Raw genomic sequence first — 13,640 nt, forward strand, 5'->3', positions numbered from 1 at the left:
CGGTGAATGTTTTAGGAATGAAGATGGCTTGATCAAGGTGGGTCCCTAAAGCACTGAATGCAGATCAGATTTGAGAAATAGCGAGGTGTTGTCATGAGACTGTGCAGCATCTTGAAGCTAATGAAGGTCAGTTATGGGGGTTGTATGTTGCCCTAGATAAAACATGGGTACATGACTTCGCCCTGAAACAAAAGAACAATTGAAACAATGGAAGTGTCCCTCTTCTCCCTGCCCACTGCTAAAAAGTTTCAAGCACAGAAGTTGGCTGGGAAGTCATGGCATCCATCTTTTGGGATGCAGAAGGAATAATAATGGCTGATTTCCTGGAACAAGGTGGCACTTTCAATGACGAGTATTCTTCTAACCTACTGAGATTTTCCACAAGGAATTAAAGCTCAAGAGGCATGGGAAATTGGCAAAAGGAGCATCAAGACAATGCACTGGTACATTTTCTTGATGCAAGATGACCATGGGTTCAAGCTATTGCAGCATCTGCTCTACTCACTGGATTTGGCTCTGTCAAACTATTTTCTATTTCCCATTCGACAATGACAATGCTGTGATGGATGCAGTCAACAACTGGTACGATTCAAAATATTAAATCTTCTGAATTTTATTGAGCAGGTTACAAAAGCTATTGGATCATGCCAGAAAGTGTGTTGGCTATGAAAAAAAAAAATTGGGCTTTCTCAACTTTCCAGCTGTCTTATGAGAGTTTAGAAACTTTTCAACTTCCCCTTGTATATAAACTATTAAAATAATTTTCTGTCTATTACCATAAACAAAACACAAACCTTGAAAGTGCAGATTTGTCTTGTAGGTTTGAGATCTTGCTCTAGCATTGCTTCAGACATGTCTATAATCACATAAAGATGTCGCATCTGAAATATGTCAAAATAGTTCAAATTTTTTAATTAAAAAGACAACAAACACTATAAATAAATAAATTGCATAGTTCACTGTACCGTTCAAACACCTCTGGCCAGGGACCAATAGACTACAGAACCAAAAAAAGGGGGGGGGAATTACAGTGATACTAGAAGAAATATGACTATTCAGATCAATATTCTTATTTTTTTCAGAGATAAAACAAATGTAAATACTATTAAGAGAAACCAATAAACTACCAATCCAATCCAAGAAGGACATCAGCTGCTAAAAAGAAAAGAAAAAAGTGCAAGCATAGACAGGACACAGTATAGTAAAGGTGTTTGTTACATTAGTGACACAGAAAGATCTATAAAATCAATGCCACTGAAATTCATAAAAGGGAACATATAAAGGATTAAAACATCTGTATTAAAGATACACCAGAAACAAACTATGTTTGTTTCTTTAGCCAAAATATATAAATATATGCACTGAATCAAAGAATCATTTAACATCTTGCTATGAATTATTTTATAACCTAATCTACAGATATACCTGCCAACTTAAAGAAATCAGAATTAACCTTTTAGATTAATCTTTACAAGTGGATATCCCTTCTCATTGATTGTTGTGAGTAGCAGTGATTGACATGCCTAATGTGCTATGGTCAGTCTTAGAGCGTTTATCTACTCCCCTTGCCACTGTATAAAACTGGAAAACGAGTTCCCGATTTTAAAATAACAGCTGGGGGGGATAAACACCCCAACTAAGACTAACCATAGCAGGCTGGGCATGTCAATTACTGCTACTCGCAATGATCAATCGGAAGGGGCTCCCGCTTGTCAACATTAACCACCTCTTAAGTGGTACTCAAAAAAATTGCATCACCTCATTTTTTAGGCTGTTTGTCCTTATACTGATAGCTAATATTTTAGAATTAACTGAAAGAACATAAATAAGTAAGAAGAATACATGTATAAAACTATTAATTGCATAAAAATTTACTTTTATGCCTTATGGATAAATATAAAATTAAATAAGAACTTTTCTCCAAAATAAAAGTATGTTTTTTTAACACGAGAGGTATTAGAACCTATAGTACTTAGTACCGTGTTTGGGTTGGAGGTTGAGAAGACGAAAGAAGATATTTGTTGACATTGGACTTGAACTTCTGTAGACTGTAATTTTCAGGAAATATGTATAAAGGAAGGTTGTTCCAGAAAACGGCAGTTGAATGAATAAATGAGGAAGATGAAAAGTTGGTTCCGTGAGTTTGAAGTTGGAAAGTAAATGGATGTTGATTCCGATTGAATGGAGCGTGTTGATAATGGTGGGAGGTGTTTTACCAAGATCATTAATACATGAGTTGGAAGAAAAATGGGAAGCTAGCAGGTCAACTTTATCCCTGGCTGAAGTGACAACAGAACCATCAGGTTTTGACAGATGTGGGAGCAGAGATGGGTAAAAGTTGGGGCCCATAGCTTTGGCAAGAGACCAGAATGCTCGGCTACCATTAGGGCAAGAAGCAAGTTTTTTACTCTTAGCCTGTTCAAACTCAAGTTTGGACTGATTAATAACTGCTTTACAATTGTTGCGAGCTTTGGTGTAGGCAGCAAATGAAACTGAAGAATTAGAAACAAGCCAATTATGATATGCAACATTCTTCTCTTGAACAGCCTTAGCACATTTATTGGAAAACCAAGGTTTAGATAAATGAGGGGATTTTAAAGTGGAGTGTGGAATAAAGGATTCCATTCCTACAAGAATAATTTTGCTGACACAATCTGAGCATAAGTTGACATCAGAAGTTTTGAAACATTTATCCGACAAAGGAAAAAGATATCTCGCAGGTCATCCCATTTTGCATTCTTGTAATGCCAAACAACACGAGGTGGGGAATAGCCATGAGATAAAGGTTCCATTGGAGAAGAGACAATCGCCAAGTTGTGATCTGAAGTGTCTAAAGGACCTCTCACTTCGACCGTGTACTTAGAAGGGTTGTTTGTGAGAAAAAGATCAAGCATATTGGCTGTATGATTAGTATAGTCTGGTATTCTTGTAGGTAAATGAACAATCTGCCCAAGGTCATTAGTAATTGCAAAAGCCTCAGCATCTCGACCAGCTGGATCGGTGTGACTAGAAAATGGAAGCCAGCTGAAGTTGTGAACTTAATGTTCATAACTCCTTAATGTTAACAATCACCAAGGAAAATTACCTCACTGTTAGGAAAGTTGGACTGGAGAAAGTCAAGTTGCAAAGAGAGGAAGTCAAAGAGGTCCAAGTGATTAGTGGAGTTGGGAGAATGGTAGAGACAACATATGAATTTGACACAATGAGGCTGAGAGATTTTAAGCCAGAGAAGATCAAAGAGAGAAGATTCCAAATTGCCAAGTCTCTGACAGGGAATATCAAAACGGACATATGCACAAGTATCACCTTTGAGGCGAAAGGAATCATACAGCGAATAATTTGGGCATCTGAGATGAGCAGTAGTTGAATTAACCGATAACTGAGATTCTGTCAGAAAAAGCACATGGGGTTTGGCACACTGCAAATGGAAACGGACATCGTTGAGATTAGAATTGAGACCACGTATATTTGTGAAATGAATTAGGAAGTGCTTAGGAGGTTTAGATCTTTTCGGAGATAAACTTGCTCTATTAGTTTGACAATTAATGGTGTATTCAATAGTAAGAAAAAGTGGGTGGGATATGCTGTATGAAGTAATGAAATTTTTGGATATGGCGTACACATGGTAAGAATATACCCAGATCCTTGACATAACGTGGCCTCGACAATGCTCCCCACATACACACTACTCGGACTCCCTCCAGTCACTACCTGGCAGAGTAGAGGTAGCAAGATTATACACTAGCTGATCCGGAAGCCTCCCAGAGAGTTACCAATAGGTTCGGTCCGGTGTACTAACTAGCGGCCAGCCTGCGAACACTGTTTTAGAGCTGTATCCTCGAAATGTAAGGAATATTGGATCTCGCCACGATGTTCATCGTAACCTCAAAAGTCATCAATCATACTGCATGATGGAAGAGATAGGGAAGGGTTGACTGGAACTTAGCTCTAGAGGCTAAACATGGGTTCCACCACTTCAAGCCTCCAATAAGCAAAGTGGTGGTATTGCACTGGTTGATGAGTCATCTACCACCTAGTACTGCCTGGTAACAGAGGGGCGGCGTTCCTCCATGTAGTGTGGGTGCCACACCTCGACCCCTGCTTACGTTGGTTCACACCTGGGTGGTCACCCACCATGTACTTGTGCATGGAGGTTATACCCAGGATTACTAACAGTCCCACCATGTTACTTATGGTTAATCCATTCAAAGCCTTAAAAACCTCAATCAGATCTCCTCACAGACGTCTCAAGTCACTGCAATTTGCAGAACTGATGCCTGTCTTAGTAAGACTACCCTTTCATTCTCTTCACCAACCTTGCTGTCCTCTGCATGCATTCCAGCAGATCTACATCATCCCTAAAATGAGGCCCCCAGACCTGCATATAATACTGAAGATGCAGCCTAACCGTTGTCTTATACAATGGGATAATCACTTCCATACCCTTGCTAGAAAAATTCCTGTGAATAATTAAGAAAATCCCATGAGCTGCCCAATCAGCCTGTCTGCAATACTCAGAGAACATCATATCTGATGGCAATATTGCCCCTAAGGTATTTTTTTATTTTCAAGTACCCTCGGTGTAGAACTACACAATTGGTCACTGTTAAACGTCATTGTCATTTCTCACCCATCTTCTTAATTTATCTAGATCTTGTTGTAGTGGCATGCCTTGATTACTGTCATTAACCACTTTGCCAACCTCTGTATCATCTGCAAACTTAGACATTAAGCACTAATAATGTTGAACAATGTTAGTCCATAAAGAGCAGTGTCTGTTGATAACCACACTCTATCTTCTTCCATTCAACCATCCCTTTACCAATAGCAGAAGTTGCCTTAATGCCTCACTACTCCAATTTATACAACAATCCTTTCATGTACAACAGCATCAAAAGCTTTCCTCAAACCGAAGTATATGATATCAAACATACCTCGTTTGCATCCAGTTCCTTTGTTCATAGTAATCTGCATTATCGTATTCCAATCAAATTGGTCAGACAAGACTGTCCCTTATTAAATCCATTTAATGACTGCAGTTTAACTGCACTCCTATCTAGATGATCCTGCATCACTTCTTTAACTAGTGACTTCATTATTTTCCCTGGAACAGAAGTTAAGCTGACAGGTCTGTAATTACACATCACCCTTCAATCCCCCTTTGTGCACTGAAGATACATATGCAAATCTCTTGTCCACAGGCCTCCCCCAAATCCAAAGATGCTCTTATAATTATGGTTTAAGGTTTGCTTATCTCCTTTGCTGCATTCCTTAATATAATTTGGTAGATCCCATCCACCCCAGTGTGCAGCTTCAACAATTTCTCTTCCACTTTCCTACAGTTATCACAAAATCATTTAGCTCTGTGTTAGAATTTGATAAATTTCTAGCATCCCCTTCCCTAAAGAATCTATCTTCTGTGAATGTACATGCAAAATACCTATTCAGTTTGTGAGCAACATGAGCAGGATCATCAAGAGTTACACCACGGATATCATGTGGACCAATGTGATATCAATGGTTTAACTGTTGATGATCCCGCTCATAATATGAATGACATAAAATGCTATAATGAATGATGTAAAATAAGAGTACAACGAAACAGAAAACTTCCTTCAGCTTTTATGCAAAAATTAATCTTTTTACATAAGCTGATCTCTATTATACAGTAAGGGATTCTAATTCAATCTACACGTGTATAAGCAATAAAAAATTAAAGGCCAAGCAAAGATTAGTTTTATGCCCAATTTATAAGCCATCAAAAAATCTAACAAAAAATTAATTTTACAGGAAAATAAAGAAAAAAAGTCACAATACACTTAATTATAACTTACCATCCCAAGTCGAATATTCTTCTTTTCCAACAAATGCCTTCTTTTTGTTCGATGGACAATTTCTTCGACAGTAGACTGCAGAAGTCCTCCTTCATCTTCATGGATAGCTTCCCTGTACATATATATAAATACTGTATAAGGAGCACATGATATGGCATTCAGTTTAGTATTAGTAATGGCAACTGACAAGGAAGTAAGCTTATGTAGCATCATCCAAAACAACACCAAAAAAAAAAAACTACCTACGTCATCTGTCTATACCCTCTAATAATTTTTCTAATTCTCCTTAAATTTATTAAAATTACCCACGTCCATGAAACCAGATGGAAATTTCTTCCAACAATCAATTGCTCTCTGACTGAAAACAAATTTTTTTACATTTATCCTACAACCATTCTTTTTCAATTATTAAGTATTATATACCCTATGTGTGTTGCTTAAGAAAGAGTAAGGATGTCATCAGCATTTAGTTTACTCAATCCATTTAAAGTCTTACACACTTCAATTAGGTTTCCTTACAGGTGTCTAGTATTTCAAGTATTTCATGGTAAGAGCACCCTTTTGTTCCCATTACCAATCTTATTGCTTTTCTCTGTACCCAGTCCAACAGGTCCATATCCTTCCACAAATGAAGCTTTCAGACCCGAGAACAGTACTGAAGATTAATCATTGCCGTATGCAACGAGATAATCATGCCTTTGTCTCAACTGGCAAAATTCCTGATTTACAACTACATAAGCAAATAACATAAAATAAATATAAATGCAATCACTATACTTGAACAAAGTATTTGTATTTATCTTTGCAGGACCCTCTGCATGCTATCAATCAAGCAACAAGAACTACATTCTCATTGGCAATGAATGCATGCTACTGACAGTTTTGACTGAGAGCTACACAATGATAACTATCAGTCTATGTGAGTCCACTACAATAAATTGCAGTGGGGTCTGCACATGTAGTAAGCACCAAGCAACTAAGGCTATGAGGTGCAGTTATTCTTCAGTTGGTTTGCTGTTTTCTGGATGAAAAACCAGACGTTTTTGGGAATTAAAAGTCTCTTTCAAGATTGACTAACTCAGCCACATCGTGAAAATAGCCCATAAAAGTTTTCATAAAACTTTTTTTTCCACACAGTGTAGGAGGATGATGATTATTTTAATGGAGACACTGGTTAAAGAAGCACTGCAGGATCATCTAGACAAGACTGCAGTTATAGTTCAGACACAGCATGGGTTTCTTACGGGGGAAGTCGCATCTTACCAATTTGATTGGATACTGTGACTTGTTAAAAAGGAACTGAAGGCAAATATAAATTCGATATCACATACTTGGATTTTAGGAAAGCTTTTGATACTGTTGCACATGGAAGACTACTGTACAAATTGGAGCAATACAGCATTAAAGGCAAATTGCTGCTATGGATAAAGGGATAGTTGAGTGGAAGAAGACAGAGAGTGGTAATCAATGGACACTGCTCTTCGTGGACTAATGTTATTAGTGGAGTTCCACAGGGTTCGGTGTTGGGTCCATTGTTGTTTTTTGTATTTTTTAATGATATTGATGAAAGTATATCAGGCTTAATGTTCAAATTTGCAGACGACACAAAAGTTGGCAGGTTTGTTAATGACACTGATGATGATACCCTACTGCAACAGGATCTGGAAAGGTTGAGCAGATGGGCTGAGAGGTGGAAAATGAAGTTTAACATTGACAAATGTAAAGTACTACATATGGGAAACAGTAACCCCAGAGTATTATTATTTATTATTATTATTATTATTAGCCAAATGGTGCAAGGAAGCCTGAGGCTTATGCTGCACCAGCCAAAAAAAAAATTCTGTTCCCCTGAGAAAGAGAGAGAGAATCACCAAGAAAGAGAAGAATGATGATATCCGGCTAAGGGCCCTGGGTGTGCCAAGCCCATACTCACCAGATGTGAGCCCCTGAGTAACGTATCAACTCTGTGGTACTACACTGACAGTGGTAGAGAATGAAAAGGACCTGGGGGTAATTGTGCAGGCAGATATGAAGTTCTCTGAGCAGTGCAGACGGGCTGCAAGAGTAGCTCATGGTGTCTTGTCAATGATATACAGGAATTTTTTTAGCAGGGATAAGGAGGTGATTATTCCCTTGTATAAGGCAGTGGTCAGGCCACACCTTGAGTATACAGGTCTGGAGGCCTCATTTCAAGAAGGATGTAGAGCTGCTGGAACGAGTACAGAGAAGGGCAACAAGATTAGTGAATAGAATAAAGGGTTGCTCTTACGAAGAAAGGCTTAAGTTTTGCAAATTACAGTGTCTGGAGACTAGCCACCGGCGAGGTGATCTGTTAGAGGTGTATAAAGCTTTGAATGGTTTGAGCATGATCAATGCCGATGGGATTCTTCCTCTTGCTCAGAATAATGACCAGAGAGGGCATAAATTCAAATCGAGGAAAAACAGATGTAGGATAGATGTGCAGAAATTTGCCTTTAGCCAGCGGGTAGTTGGTTGGTGGAACAGACTTCCATCCCTTGTTGTGGAAGTTGATAGCCTAAATAAATTTAAGGCTCAGCTGGACAGGTATTTTGAACGAACGGAGGGGTGAAACGGGAGTGGGGTTTTTTGTTTTTTATTTATTTTTGCTGATGCTGCATAAGCTTGCTTTCTTGCATCATATGCCTCTACTAATGCTAAGTTAGGTTAAAAGGTACATTCAGTTGTAATAGAACAGTCCTGAATTTCAAATTCAAGACTATTCTATTACTAGTTTGTTTATTACTATTTCATACTAGTTCATTTATTATTTCATACTAGTTTGTTTATTACTATTTCGTACTAGTTTGTTTATTACTATTTCATACTAGTTTGTTTATTACTATTTCATACTAGTTTGTTTATTACTATTTCGTATTAGTTTGTTTATTACTATTTCATACTAGTTTGTTTATTACTATTTCGTATTAATTTGTTTATTACTATTTCATACTAGTTTGTTTATTACTATTTTGTATTAGTTTGTTTATTACTATTTCATACTAGTTTGTTTATTACTATTTACTGTTGTGTACTAGTTTGTTTATTACTATTTACTGTTGTGTACTAGTTCATTTATTATGATTTACTTTCAGTAAAAAGTAATAAATTAACAAGTATGGAAGAAAGATTTTCCAAACAGTTAAAAATCAACTGTAGGAGAGTAAAATCAATTAATATTAGTGTATTAAAGTATATTGAAGTGATTTCTGTGACAGCAAAAACAGCTACAAAAAATTTTGCTTAGTTTGTATGAGAAATGTTATTAGTGTTTACTCCTAAACTCTCATAAATACACTGTTCCTCTCAAGTCACTGGTTTATACATGTGTATAATATTAATAAAATAAAAACTGATTATATGTAACTGATTATTATAAACTTATTATTATGTATTCTAACTCCTTGCACAATATAAAATAGTAAATAAACTTTGATTTTACAAGGATATATATGTGTAGAATTTAAATATTTTATCAAGAAGTCTTTTTAACATATCCTTTTCATATGTAATATCTTAATATACTCATCAATAACTGAGATGAAACATTATATGTAAACAAGTGTATGAATTACAAGATATCATGATTTATAAGCATGTATGTTATTCTCTTTCTTGTTTGCTTATCAGTGACTAAGCTATACATGTGGACCAGTAGCACAACACCATACTACTAGGTCTGCCACTGTGGGAGAGCCTGAAAGGTCAAGGGCCTCAGACAATTGGTTTGGCATGGTTATTATAGAATGGGGCTATGAATTCCTCAGGGGTACAAGAATCTGTAATTTTTCCACTGATTTGGATCATATAATTTGTTGGTCAATGTAAGGTGCATTTTCTAACACTACACTGATTCAAAAGTGTTTTGCAACCATAAACTATAACCTACCAAAGTGTTTTGCAATCATAAACCAAAGCATGCCCTAGGGCTCTCATTTAGATAGAAGTAAATTACTTCAGTTCCTCTTTAAATTTATTTAACCTATCAACTTCCACAACGACAGATGGAAGTTTGTTCCAGCAATTAACCACCCGCTGGCTAAAGGCAAATTTCCGCACATCTATTCTACATCTGTCTTTTCTTAATTTGAATTTATGCCCCCTTAGGTTCGTAATCTGAACAAGTGGAAGGATCCTATCAGAATTCAGCGTGCTCAACCCATTCAAGGCCTTATACACCTCAATCAGATCACTGCGCAGGTGCCTAGTCTCCAGCCACTGCAATTTGCAGAACTTAAGCCTCTCTTGGTAAGAAGATCCCTTCATTCCCCTCACCAATCTTGTTGCCCTTCTCTGTACACGCTGAAGAAAATCTACATCCTTCCTAAAATGAGGCCTCCAGACCTGTACGCAGTACAGGTCTGGAGGCCTCATTTTAGTAAAAATGGGACAATCACCTCCTTTTCCCTACTAGCAAAATTCCTATATATCATTGACAAAACTCCATGACCTGCCCTGGCAGCCTGTCTGCATTGCTCAGAAAACTTCATATCTATTATTTATAAGTATTTATTAGTAAAATGGCATATAGCTATACAGTTATATAATTTGATTAAATAATACAGTTTTGCTTAGGGATCAGCTCAGAGGAAAAGCTACAAATCCTGTGAATTCCTTTCCCCACACCATCCCGTGCTAAGAGCACGGGATGGTGTGGGGGAAAGGCAAACAAGAACGACCAAACCAACAGTCTCGCGCTCTAACATTTCGGCCTCGCCAGCGGTGTCTGCAAGGTACCGCTGGCGAGGCCGAAAAGTCTGAAACTCTGCTCAAAAATAGTTTCAAACTCTCCACTTAATTTGAGTTTTGTCGGGATGGATTTCCCTAAAAATGGTTTCTTTTTTAAATTACAAACGTACCAAGTTCTTTCATATTCCGTTTCCCAGCGATAACCTCCATGATCGTCATCATCTCCCATTATGTTTATGACTTCAGTGATGGTGATTGCTAAATGTGATAAACTAGAAAGCAAATTAATAAATATAACAATCGAGAACGGTTAGATTTTCATACAAAGAGCAGTACACAGAAAACAGGTGTAACAACAATCGGCATAACCAGCAGCGGTAATGCAGCGCCATCTATCTAAGAAGGATATATATATATATGCCAGAAGTGAACATTTATTATTAAATATATTTTGATTATTATGCAATACATGTAACATAATCTAAAACATTTTAAGAGATAAACATATAATTTGAGCCTCCACAGGTAGACTTCACGCTGAGTCACTTTTGCCACCAGGCATAGAAAACTAGGATTCGATTCTCATTGCTCGCGAATGAAGGATACTTTCTCCAAGGACTGAATTTGGAGTGGTTCTGGCTTTTAGAACTTCATCGTGGAAACTAAGGCTATGAAGCGTTAATATGTCATGCTGTACATCCTAGCGTACATTCTACTCTCGAGTTGCCTTTTTGTCAAGATAAAAAATTCGACTTTTCTGAGGAAAAGCCTGGAACCCTCATAACGGAACGACTAAATCGGTCTCAATGAAAAACAAAAAAGAGCCCATAAAAGTAAGTTCCGTCCTTTATCACACCGTGTGCGAAAGAAACGACACTATCTGCCAATTACCTGCGAGGGTTTCCTAAAAGAAAGGAAGCAACTTTTGATTTTTTTTCTTTTAAATTTTTTCCTTCGTGACAGTGTTAGTCTGTCTCAAGCTGAGAAACATGCTTAATATGGATTTTAGCTTGCACAGTTTTACAGTTTAGTAAAAATGACAATTATAAAGAATAGCAGTGCTGTTTATAAACATACACTGTCCTACCATTAATATCCAGACATATGCCTTTAGACAAAAAACAGCTTTTATTGCGCCATTTAATATTTTGTGCTGAAACCTTTGCTTTTATGACGGCTTTCAATCTTCGCGGCATACTATCAATTAGCTTTTTATAAATGTCAGGTGATACGTTCCTCCACTCGGCCTTTACCACAGCCACCAGTTCGGCCTTGTTCATTAGCATTAGAATTAGCATTAGTAGAGGCATTTGATGCAAGAAAGCAAGCTTATGCAGCATCAGCCAAAAAAATAAATAAATAAAATAAATAAATAAATAAAAAATAACCACTTCCACTTCACCCCTCTGTTCGTTCGAAATACCTGTCCAGCTGAGCCTTAAACTTATTTAGGCTATCAACTTCCACGACAAGGGATGGAAGTCTGTTCCACCAACCAACCACCCGCTGGCTAAAGGCAAATTTCCGCACGTCTATCCTACATCTGTCTTTCCTCCTCAATTTGAATTTATGCCCTCTCTGGTGATTATTCTGAGCAAGAAGAAGCATCCCATCAGCATTGAGCATGCTCAAACCATTCAAGGCTTTATACACCTCTATCAGATCACCTCGCTGGTGCCTAGTCTCCAGACACTGTAATTTGCAAAACTTAAGCCTTTCTTCGTAAGAGCAACCCTTTGTTCCATTCACTAATCTTGTTGCCCTTCTCTGTACTCGTTCCAGCAGCTCTACATCCTTCTTGAAATGAGGCCTCCAGGCCTGTATACAGTATTCTAGGTGTGGTCTGACCATTGCCTTATACAAGGGAATAATCACCTCCTTATCCCTGCTAGAAAAATTCCTATATATCATTGACAATACACCATGAGCTACTCTTGCAGCCCGTCTGCACTGCTCAGAGAACTTCATATCTGCCTGCACAACCACCCCCAGGTCCCTTTCATTCTCTACCACTGTCAGTGTGGTACCACAGAGTTGATACGTTGCTCTAGGGTTGCTGTTTCCCATATGTAGTACTTTACATTTGTCAATGTTAAACTTCATTTGCCACCTCTCAGCCCATCTGCTCAACCTTTCCAGATTCTGTTGCAGCAGCATAGTGTCAGTAGTATCCTTGACAACCCTGCCAACCTTCGTATCGTCTGCAAACTTGGACATTAAGCTTGATATACCATCATCAATATCATTTATAAATACAGAAAACAATAATGGACCCAATACTGAACCCTGAGGGACTCCACTAATAACATCAGTCCACGATGAGCAGTGTCCATTGATTACCACTCTCTGTCTTCTCCCCCTCAACCACCCTTTTATCCATAGCAGCAATTTCCCTCCAATGCCACACTGCTCCAATTTGTGCAGCAGTCTTCCATGTGCAACAGTATCAAAAGCCTTTCTAAGATCCAAGTATATAATATCAAAGTTATTCCCTGCATCCAGTTCTTTTGTGACTGCATCATAGTATCCAATCAAATTGGTCAGGCAAGACTTCCCCTTAACAAAACCATGCTGTGTCCGAGCTATAACTGAAGTCTTGTCTAGATGATCCTGCAGTGTTTCTTTAACCAGTGCCTCGATTAATTTTCATTGAACAGAAGTTAAACTCACAGGTCTATAATGACTTGTGTCAGCCTTTGATCCTCCTTTGTGAATTGGGGTCACATTTGCACATCTCCAGTCCATGTGTTCCCCTGAGTCCAAGGAAGCTCTCATAATTATGTCTAAGGGTTTGCTTACTACCTTTGCTGCCTCCTTTAATATAACTGGATAGATCCCATCCACCCCAGGTGCTTTTCTTGTGTTTATCTTCAACAATTTCTCCTCCACTTGACTCTCAGTTATTACAAGATTCTCTAGCTTACTGCCAGAGTTGAATACACCTCTGGCATTCCCCTCGCTGAATAACTCCTCATGTGTGAATGTCGATGCAAAATATTCATTTAGTTTGTTAGCTACCTGAGCAGGATCATCAACAGTTGACCCATTAGGCGATCTCGACGTTCCAATACATCTCAAAGATGCTCGATAAGGTTCAGC

At 37.9% G+C, this 13,640-nt stretch overlaps 1 protein-coding gene across 1 annotated transcript in view; it reads right to left on the minus strand.

Moving 5' to 3' along the window:
• Ssl1 (general transcription factor IIH subunit 2 Ssl1) overlaps positions 1–13,640 on the minus strand; it is a 136,365-nt gene that overhangs the window by 53,770 nt on the left and 68,955 nt on the right. Inside the window, exons 2-4 of the mRNA XM_090372236.1 lie at positions 10,712–10,813; positions 5,835–5,946; positions 795–881 (exon numbers count right to left, since the gene is read on the minus strand). Of these exons, the coding sequence (XP_090228362.1) occupies positions 795–881; positions 5,835–5,946; positions 10,712–10,770 (258 nt within the window). The 5' untranslated portion in view covers positions 10,771–10,813. The remainder of the gene's footprint in view (positions 1–794; positions 882–5,834; positions 5,947–10,711; positions 10,814–13,640) is intronic.

Source organism: Mastigoproctus giganteus, chromosome 4, assembly GCF_048544385.1.
Source record: "Mastigoproctus giganteus isolate SK-2022 chromosome 4, ASM4854438v1, whole genome shotgun sequence".
Taxonomy (NCBI): Eukaryota; Metazoa; Arthropoda; class Arachnida; order Uropygi; family Thelyphonidae; genus Mastigoproctus; species Mastigoproctus giganteus.